Consider the following 10,294-nt stretch of genomic DNA (forward strand, 5'->3'; position numbering starts at 1 on the left):
TATTGGTATTAAAGGTGCCATAGAATTGAAAATTGAATTTACCTTGGCACAGCTGAATAACAAGAGTTCAGTACATGGAAATGACATACAGTGAGTCTCAAAAACCATTGTTTCCTCCTTCTTATGTAAATCTCATTTGTTTAAAAGACCTCCGAAGAACAGGCGAATCTCAATATAACACGTAACAGTCGGGATCATTAATATGTACGCCCTTAATATTTGCATATGCCAGCCCATGTTCAAGGCATTAGATAAGGGCAGGCAGTAACGTCTGGAGCAGCACAGCTGAATCATCAGACGTTGTGCAGGTAAGCAAGCAAGGACAACAGCGAAAAATGGCAGACTGAGCAATAATAACTGACATGATCCATGATAACATGATATTTTTAGTGGTATTTGTAAATTGTCTGTAAAATAAATTGTTAAAATTTAGTGATTTGATGATCACTAGTGATAGTATTTTATTCTGTGTTGTCATCATTCAGATTGGATTTCAGCTTTGTTGTACTTTTTTTTTTTTTTAACAAAACAGCTGATATTGCCATAGAAACTAGTGGACTGCCGAGTCGCTTTCACCACAAAATGGCGGTGCACGGTTGCACGTGGGCGCTGGTGTTGCAATTGAACGTTCTATTGAGTGTCGCTTCTTGTTAGTGTTCTTTGGCTCAAGTGTCTTATATTGTTGGAATCCTCAAGGCAGACAAGATGCATGTCTCGGATTTGCTTGTCGCTGTGGCGAAATTTTCTGATATTTTTGGTTTTTTGAAAGGATAGGTTAGGATAGGTTTTTGACCCGATCGAAATTTTGGTTCACAGTCACTAAGGGGCGCCAAAATGTACAATGTGGGCGGAACCACTTCTAATAAAATGGCTATAACTCAAGAAAGAAATTAGATATTTGCACCAAACTCAGTACACATGTGTATGGGCTCAATCTTTGGTCATGATAATAAAATTGCTTCGATTAGACACTAGATGGCGTTATAACTTGAAAAAAACATGAAAACAGCTGTAACTACGCAACCATCAGTCCAATTGACTTGAAATTTGGCATGCAGTGTCTTGGTCCAAGGGGGCATGATATTCTATGAGGATACTGGCGTATCTCAAAAAACATGGCCGCCATCGGCCAATGAATTTTGAGCACCTATTAGACAAGATTAACGGAGGCCGACCGGAACTAAACTTGGTGGGCATGTTCGACTCATGGTCCTAGAAGTCTGTAAGAATTTTGAAATAAATCGGCCACTAGTTGCCGCTAACGAGTTTTACGCCTTAGTAATCACATGGTGTTTCACAGATCCACACAATATGCATATCATTTGATAGATCTCCTCATTCTGAACAACTTTGCTGTCAATCTAATCGTTCATTAAGTATTTGCGAATATGTGAAAAACATACTTTTGCGAACTAGGTTTTTTGCCCGATCAGAACGAAACCAGTGCAGAACAATTCTCTGGACTCTCTAGGTCAATAATTATCAAAAAAAGATGAACTTTACCCTGTGGGTCACTATAACAGGGTCATTTAGAAAGTGGGCGTGGCTAAATATACCCAAAAGCCCATAAAGCCTAAACGAAAACTCAGAACTTCACGAAAATAGATGAGCACTATAACTTTTAAAAAACGTTCAAAAATGTATTTTTAATGGTTTTAGCTGAAAATGTATGACAGGCATGCCAGGTTTCGGCTTATCGTTTGTGCAACGTTGTGATTTAACGCTTAAAAAACTTTGCGAATATCTCTGAAACCGTTAGTCCGATCGAGACAAAACCACCATAGGAAACATGGAACCTAAGTTGCTTTACTAAATGTTTAGACCCAAATGTCAAAATTTTGATTGGAAGTGGCAAAAAAATCCAATCAAAGTCTCTCATGGGTAATTTTTTATGCTCTCAAATATATGTGACTAAAACAAAATGAGATATTTTCTTCAAAATTAACACGCGTATGTATGGGCACACTCTGAGGACACCCAAAAAAAGTGGGGAAGATCGCACAATAGGTGGCGCTATAACTGTCAAAAAATAGACTATGTTTTTTCTATAGTAAATTGCCTGACACTGTCATTTTGTGCCACCAGATGGCAGCAGAAGGCCACTAATATAGTTCAAGGTTTCAAGGTTTTGTCATTTAAAATCCCTTTAAACTATATAAATCCTTATAATAACATTACAAATCACATTTTGTCAAGGTTTACCACTTCATTTGTTAATTTGACATATGTTTTTGCAGTAATATAACATTACAACTACTTGGAGACCTGAAAATGATGATTTTTAAAGGGGAAACCTGGAATCGGCATTTTCTTACCTCATTATTGATTTCAAATATCCATTTCTGCAACAAAATGTGTAAGCACTTTTAATTAATGGAGTTAACATGTAAAATAAACAAGGCAAAATAGACAAGACAAACACTTTTAAAATAAAAAAGTAAGCCAATAAGAGGTCCTCTGCTGCCACCTGCTGTCTAAAATAGTAATTTTGTCATACTACTCACTAATATTGTTCTATAATTCATATTTAGACTTAATAAAATCATTATTTTAATATTTAACATTTACTAACACTTTTTTTGTCAAAATGCATCTATATTTCCATTAGAGTATTAGCTTTAACCGTTGTGCCACATTAAGTAAAAGTAAACCTGAAAATGATGTTTTACTGAGATTTGCAGAAAACATCTTTACCCTTCATGTATTTCAAATACTGAATCTACAAGAAAATATGTGTGTGTCTGTGTTTATATGTGTGTGTGTGTGTGTGTGTAAGCATGCTTTGTATGTATCAAGTATTATTGTTTAAGCCTTGTCTTTCTGTGCGTTTGTTTTAGCATATATCATAGCTGTTCCTCTATGATTTCAGTGGTTACATGCTTGCTAAATAAGACAATTCCTTTTTACGCAAAAGGCCTTAAATGCTTGAACCCCGATAAATGCTGCTCGCAGCTTTAATATTTATTAATATTGTTCTATCTGGTCTTATAATATGTTGTGACCTCTATTTGGGTTTTACATGAAAAAAACAACAGCATGTTGTGTCAATTAGCCTAGTTGAATACACAAATTACAATCAACACTGAACATGATAGATGTAATGAAGACCAAGTTCCAGTGAAATATCTTCACAATTCTGTCTTTATGTCCATTATTATGTGTATTTTAAGTGTCAGTCAGATGATGAGGTTGTGGGACATGACAGCATCTGAAATACACAGCTGAGTTTAGAGTTACAGTGTGTCTCTTCTATTTGTTTGTTTAAAAACAATTATGTTTATGAAGGCCAAAATTAGCAAAAATGGGCAGTATGTGAGCCCTCCACAATATTAAAAGGAGAAAGTGATGGTATAGCTTTTTTTTGGTGACTGGGTAGGTATGTTTATGTATGTTTAGTAATAATGAAAAAAAATCTAACCATATGGATCATAAATTCAATATCTCTATTACTTACTTTGTGGAGGAGTATCCTTAACTGAACAAATCTGCTCACACTTACATGTCCTGTTAAACTAAAAAGAGAAAGAAAAAAAAAAAACTAGTAGGAAAGTTACAACTTGAAAATTAAAATTTATAAACCATTTTAATTAAGAAATCATTAACCTGTTGAGAGTGTGTTTACAGTCTGTGTAACTGGATAGCTGAGCTCCAGAAAATCAATAATGAGGTGGCTTTGACAGTTACAGATTTGAAAAACAAAAAGGCGGGAAAAAAGAACCTTAAACTCTAACACAAAGAACCATTTCAGCATATGAACTGTTCCTCAAGACAATACAGTTCTAAAACCTTTTAGAAGAAAAAGAACCTTTTAAATTTAGATTGTAAGAATATACTGTACAAAAGAAATGTTTCTGTGGAACCATACTTCAAACAATGACGTGCATATCTAGATCTAGATAATGTCTAATAATAAGTGTCTGATAATACACACATTTTAATCTACTCTTTACAAAGGTTTCTTCACAATAATAGTATAAATGGCCATGATAACACAACTCTATTATCATATAAGAGCATGCAGATGGCGCTGTTTCAGCAGTTTCTTCTCTAAGTGCCGGGTGTCAGAGCAACATAAACACATCTCTTCCGTATTTCCATTTCTTAATATTCCACGTTGACAAACACTCAGGATTTGTTGCACAGTGTGTTATTATTGTTGATCAAAAGATGGACTTCACAATCCGCGCCGCCACGCTCGAGGACTGTAAGGATATCTCGCGGATGATTCTGGTGAGTCGAAGCGCCCGCGTGTCATATGCGTGCGTCTAATTCTGACGAGTGACGACTTTACAACCTGAAGAATTGATATACTGGTGTTGCGTCACCGACAGCATGCGCAATCTTTCATTATCCTCCAAACACTGCTGTTGTTTAACGTGTAATGTGCGTATAATGGCATCAGTGTTGATGGCAGGGTTACAGTAAACCATATTCATTTGACACACTGTAATCTGACACTTTCCTGTCTTCAAACCTAGTGGACGGCATTTGAAATGCTCGGAAACGTGCAGTAGCCTTCACCTGTCATCCACGACTTTTGTGCGTTTTGAATGGTGGATCTGAATGACGTCATATTAATAAAGATGCAAAGCAGGCCAGTGTCAGATCATTGATTAAATCGACATCATTTTTAAAACCTTGTTATGGTGCGTGCGACAATGAAAAAAAAAAAAAAAAAGCCCTTTTCTGATGTCAGAATAGTGAAAACTAACAACTAGGACAAAATGTAGTATAATTAAAAAGAGCACTTTAATGATTGACGTTTAAATGACTGACAGCATCTAGTGTGAAAAAGCTTTTGGCTTATTAGACATTCTTTCATTTTTAACCAAATTATTGTCATCATGAGCAAGGAATATAGGGTAAAACTGTATTGTCAAATCCTTCACACTAGGAACTGGCAGAGCATGAGAAAGTTTCAGACCAGATCAAGATTACACAAAGAGGTAGGCCTGATTGTCACATCTCTCCAATACAAATAATTCATGCTGTGGACTGTTTTAGTTAGAATTTGGAGCTGGTACTAATCATACTTATTTATTTACTATAGATCTGGAGCAGGATGGATTCTCCAAAAACCCCTTTTTCCATGGAATTATTGCTGAAGTGCCAGAGCATCTTAAGTCCAGAGATGGTGAGAAAAAAAGAACCAGGCTGCTCAGTTCAATATTTATCTTTGATCAAATCCTATTAAAAACATCAGATAATAACTGCAGTCCTTCTGTGTTGCCCTGCATTAGGATACACATTTGTTATCTAATCTGGGCATGTGTGTCATGTCTCGCCTGAGTGCATGGATGGGATGTTACATAAGCTTTGCCATTTTATTCTCTCTTGTTTTACCTCCTCACAGTTACATTTTCTACATATTTTTAAAGGGGTCATGACATGAGAAATCAAATTTGCCTGCCTTTATCTTTTGACATAAGAGGATGTTGTACCATTAAAACATCTTGTAAGTTTCATATCTTAAAATATCCTCCTCATTATAAACATTTATAAGCATTTATTTAATCAAGCTCCACAAAAGGTCTTGTTTTGATATTGTGGGATCTGTACCGTCAAACGGCCAAATACATTTTGAATTTGAATAGATATACATAAATGCATCATAGTCCCGCACACTGGCATTCAGTCACTTAACGGCTGACATTTGCCTACACTGGATGTGAGCGTCACGTTGCATTAAAAGCAAAACCAATATAATCACTGACGCCGTCTACACTGGATACAGTATACAAATGCGCGTTCAGTTTCTGACGCACTTGAGTCTATCGATAACAGGACAAATGGAAGAGTGAAAGAACGTTCGCTTTTATCCGTCCAGTATAAACAGCTCGTTTGCGTCTCTGTACAGACTTCAGAAGGATCTCAGCACTGGAAACAAGTGGATGGTTTATTTTAATGGTGCCCCGGATCACAGCAGAGGATTATATGTTTGTTCGGAGCATTTGACTACAGATTGTTTTGTAAATGATGCACGGTGTAATGAGAGTTCGCATAGAGACATTTGTTGAAAGATGAAGCAGCCAACTGTATTGGATCCGAGCTGCATCACAAACCATGAGTATATTATTTCAATGCTTTGTCTGTAAATGATGGTTTTCCGTATATATGTTTTTTTGTTTTGGTGCAAATTTTTTTTAAATTTGAATACAATGAAAACTAAAAGACTTCCAAATCACAAGCCAATATTTTATTCACAATAGAACATAGATAACATAACAAATGTTTAAACAGAAATTTTACACTTTTATCCACTAAATGTGCTCATTTCAAATTTGATGCCTACTACAGGTCTCAAAAAAGTTGCCACAGGGGCAACAAATGGCTGAAAAAGCAAGAAATTTTGAAAAGATTCAGCTGGGAGAACATTTAGCAACTAATTAAGATAATTGATATCAGGTTCAAAATGATTAGCTATAAAAGGGATGTCTTAGAGAGGCAGAGTCTCTCAGAAGTAAAGATGGGCAGAGCTGTGAAAGAGTGCATAAAAAAATTGTGGAATACTTTAAAAAATAATGTTCCTCAATGTGAAATTGCAAAGGCTTTGCAAATCTCATCATCTACAGTACATAACATCATCAAAAGATTCAGAGAAACTGGAGAAATCTCTGTGGGTAAGGGACAAGGCCAAAGACCTTTATTGGATGCCCGCGGTTTTCGGGCCCTCAGATGACACTACATCACTCATCGGCATGATTGTGTCAATGACATTACTAAATGGGCCTGGGAATACTTCCAGAAACCACTGTCGGTAAACACAATCCGCCGTGCCATCTGCAGATGCCAACTAAAGCTTTATCATGCAAAAAGAAAGCCATATGTGAACATGGTTCAGAAGTGCCGTTGTGTCCTGTGGGCCAAGGCTCAATTATAATGGACTGTTTCAAAGTGGAAAAGTGTTCTATGGTCCAAATTTGACATTCTTGTTGGAAATCACGGATGCTGGACACCTTCCAGCATGTTATCAGCGTTCAGTTCAAAAGCCAGCATCTCTCATGGTATGGGGGTGCATAAGTGCATACGGTATGAATACTGAAAGGTATATAAAGGTTTTAGAGCAACATATGCTCCCCTCCAGACATGATAAAGCTTTAGTTGGCATCTGCAGATGGCACGGCGGATTGTGTTTACTGACTATTTCAGGGAATGCCTTGTGTATTTCAGCAGGACAATGCAAAACCACATAATGCAGCTATTACAACAGCATGGCTTTGTCGTAGAAGAGTCCGGGTGCTGAATTAGCCTGCCTGCAGTCCAGATCTTTCACCTATAGAGAAAAATACGTCAAAGATGACCACAAACTCTTCAGCAGCTGGAAACCTATATCAGGCAAGAATGGGACCAAATTTCAACATCAAAATTCCAGAAGCTCATAACCTCGATGCCCAGACGTCTTCACACTGTTTTGAAAAGAAGAGGAGATGCTACACCATGGTAAACATGCCCCCGTCCCAACTATTTTGAGACCTGTAGCAGGCATCAAATTTGAAATGAGCTCATTTTATGCATAAAATTGTAAAATTTCTCAGTTTGAACATTTGTTATGTTATCTATGTTCTATTGTGAATAAAATATTGGCTCATGTGATTTGAAAGTCTTTTAGTTTTCATTTTATTCAAATTTAAAGAACGTCCCAAAATTTCCGGAATTCGGGTTGTAAGTGAACTTCAAGAAATATATTAAAATAATTTAAAAATCCATATCATGATCCCTTTAAGCTAAAGTGCATTTACTTAGCAAGTTAGAATAGGAAACAAATTAAGTGCCAAGCCAAATGAGCTAATGTGAGAAAAAGAGTAATAACAAACACAGTACTGATATTGTGGTGGTAACTATGTATGTTTTGCAACTTGATATTAGCTCACAGTATTGTTTATGAGTTTTGTGTTTGCATCATGTTACTTTTATTTTAGCCATTAGGCTGACAGAAATGATTCTCTTTACAGGTCATACCAAGGTAGGTTACTCTCTGTACTTCTACACGTACAGCTCATGGAAAGGTCGGGCAGTGTACATGGAGGATCTGTATGTGATGCCAGAGTTCAGAGGTGAGGAAACAAAACTGTGTGTTTTTGTTTAAAAAAAGTTTGTTTGAAAGTAAAATAAATTGTAAGCCTTTTGACTGATTAATGATTTTCTGTGAGTATTTCCAGGGAAAGGCATTGGCAAGGCTCTGATGGCCAAAGTTTCCCAGGTGAGGGGGGTTTATTTATTCTAGATAATGGCAGCATATGCACCCGGCCATAAGAAGCTGTTAAATTTGTTGTGATTTAGAATACTGTTTGTTGATTGTGCACAAGTTTACATGTGTGTGTTTATGATCACCTTCAGCTTGGCCTGGCAGCTGGTTGCAACCAGCTGAATTTCACTGTGCTGGACTGGAACAAGTCATCTCTTGACTTCTACCGAAAGCAGGGCTGCTGGGATGTGACCTCCGAGCTCGGCTATCACTGCATGCGCTGTGAGGGCGATGCCCTTGAACACTTGGCACAAGGGGATCTTTAAATTTTAAAGCACATTGATTCCCCTGTTAACCCTAGACCAGAGCCACAAGTAACAAGTTCTTTGATAAGCACAGGAAGAGAGTAAGCTGTCAGTTAAAGTGGGCAAAATGGATTAAGTAACCATGCTCATCTCCTATATCAATTTTCGAAGAGTAACTCAACGTTATGAGGCGACATAGACGAGAACTATCACAGAGAACAACAGCCAACAGATGCTGCATATTTATGTTGAAAATGCACATGCATTATAATTTCAAGTGATACAGATTAATTGTACACATTTACTCCCTGTTTCACAGACATGATTCAAGCCTAGTCCCGGACTAAAATGCATGTTTGAGCTGTTTTAACTGAAAGAAAGTTATACTGTCATATCTTAAAATATGTCAGTGCCATTGTTTTGTCTCAAGATGCACACCAGTAATGTTTTTTTTTTTCTTTTAGGGTATGTTTATAAAAGCTACATAAATGCCTTAATTGAACTAAGGCCTAATCCTGGCTTAGTCTAAGATCTGTCTGTGAAATCAGGCCTTAAATTATGAAGTCTGGTCTAACCAAAGATTCAGAAGTTCACTGTTGTGTTATTGGGAATCACATGTGTTGGGCATATTATGACATAATCATTTTTCTACCAGTGGAAAGAGTGGAAGTGAAATTGTTACAGTTGGCACTGTTACCATTATATTTATAATTGTTGTCCTTAAATGTTCTATTTAAATAGCCATTTTTAGGGTTTAGCCATATGTCATTTTACTGGTACATTTGAATATGTGTTTACTTAAACATCTAGTCAGTCTTGCTCACAACACCACACTATCTGGAAATATACACAAGTTTTTTTCTTAAACTAAGTTGTAATATGTGTAAAACTGATTGGTAAACAAGAGTCACAGCTACCTAGAAGATAAAGATGTATCTGTTTACATTGTACACGCACAGATATGAGCCACACACTTTTCTCATTTAACATTTAATAACTGTCACCAGGCATTTGTTAACCACAATGGGGAATAATCTCACCAAAACTAGAGAAATGCACTACAACTGTGAATAAGCTGAATCCTGTATGTTATTGGTTAGTGAAATCATGATTGGATTTTGCTTTTGTGAACTGTTCACATTACCTTGCAGATGATTTTTGTTTTTTTGCATTTTGCCTTTGATTATTTTGTGCAATTTTTTTAGACAATGGATATTTTTATGTTTATTGCCAAAAGGTCTTTGGCAAGAAAATAATGTGCTGTTACTTAATACATCACAAACAATGTACAACTCATAAGTACCTCAGTCTATAAATTTAGTTAGCTGTAAATCGGTAACAATTTTATGACCTGTTAGAAAGGAACTGTTATTTTGTAGGACTTTAAAAAAAATAGCTGCTGTATCCAATGTACTGTGGACTCTCTTGTTGTTCTTTCAACCATTAATAAAAATACATTTGTGCAGTTTCATGTGTTTTAACTTGCTTAAAAGGCCATGCGCATGCGTCGTGCGGTGTGCAGCTTTGGCCAATACTGAGCCGGCATTCGGACGTAAACACGGAAGCCTTCACTGTGCTTACTGAGGAAACTGCATAAGGATAATGACAGGGAAGAGAAGAGAAAAGTCATTATTTTTGTGCACAAAAAGTATTCTTGTCGTTTCATAAAATTAAGGTTGAACCAATGCAGTCACGTCGAATATTTTAATGATGTCTTTAGTACCTTTCTGGAACTTGAAAGTGATTATGTTGCTGTTTATGGACGAGTCATACCTCTCGGATTTCATCAAAAGTATATTGTTCC

General features: G+C 36.5%; 1 protein-coding gene across 1 annotated transcript; it reads left to right on the plus strand.

Annotated features, from left to right (window-relative positions):
- The first annotated feature begins 4,041 nt into the window (after window positions 1–4,041).
- On the plus strand, window positions 4,042–9,955 carry LOC125265551 (thialysine N-epsilon-acetyltransferase-like). Its single transcript, XM_048185836.1, has 6 exons — window positions 4,042–4,230; window positions 4,895–4,946; window positions 5,051–5,134; window positions 7,953–8,054; window positions 8,160–8,200; window positions 8,338–9,955. Exons 1-6 carry the CDS (start codon window positions 4,168–4,170, stop codon window positions 8,509–8,511), a joined length of 516 nt encoding a protein of 171 aa, XP_048041793.1. The 5' UTR covers window positions 4,042–4,167; the 3' UTR covers window positions 8,512–9,955.
- Window positions 9,956–10,294: the final 339 nt, after the last annotated feature.

The sequence above is a fragment of the Megalobrama amblycephala genome, linkage group LG3 (assembly GCF_018812025.1).
Source record: "Megalobrama amblycephala isolate DHTTF-2021 linkage group LG3, ASM1881202v1, whole genome shotgun sequence".
Lineage (NCBI taxonomy): Eukaryota > Metazoa > Chordata > Actinopteri > Cypriniformes > Xenocyprididae > Megalobrama > Megalobrama amblycephala.

Bases quoted from the DNA above. Each gene is read 5' to 3' on its own strand.
- LOC125265551 (XM_048185836.1), top strand. From the start codon at position 4,168: ATGGACTTCACAATCCGCGCCGCCACGCTCGAGGACTGTAAGGATATC. The intron at 5,135-7,952 runs GTGAGAAAAAAA...TTCTCTTTACAG, and splicing joins GCATCTTAAGTCCAGAGATG to GTCATACCAAGGTAGGTTAC. The intron at 8,055-8,159 runs GTGAGGAAACAA...GAGTATTTCCAG, and splicing joins TGTGATGCCAGAGTTCAGAG to GGAAAGGCATTGGCAAGGCT.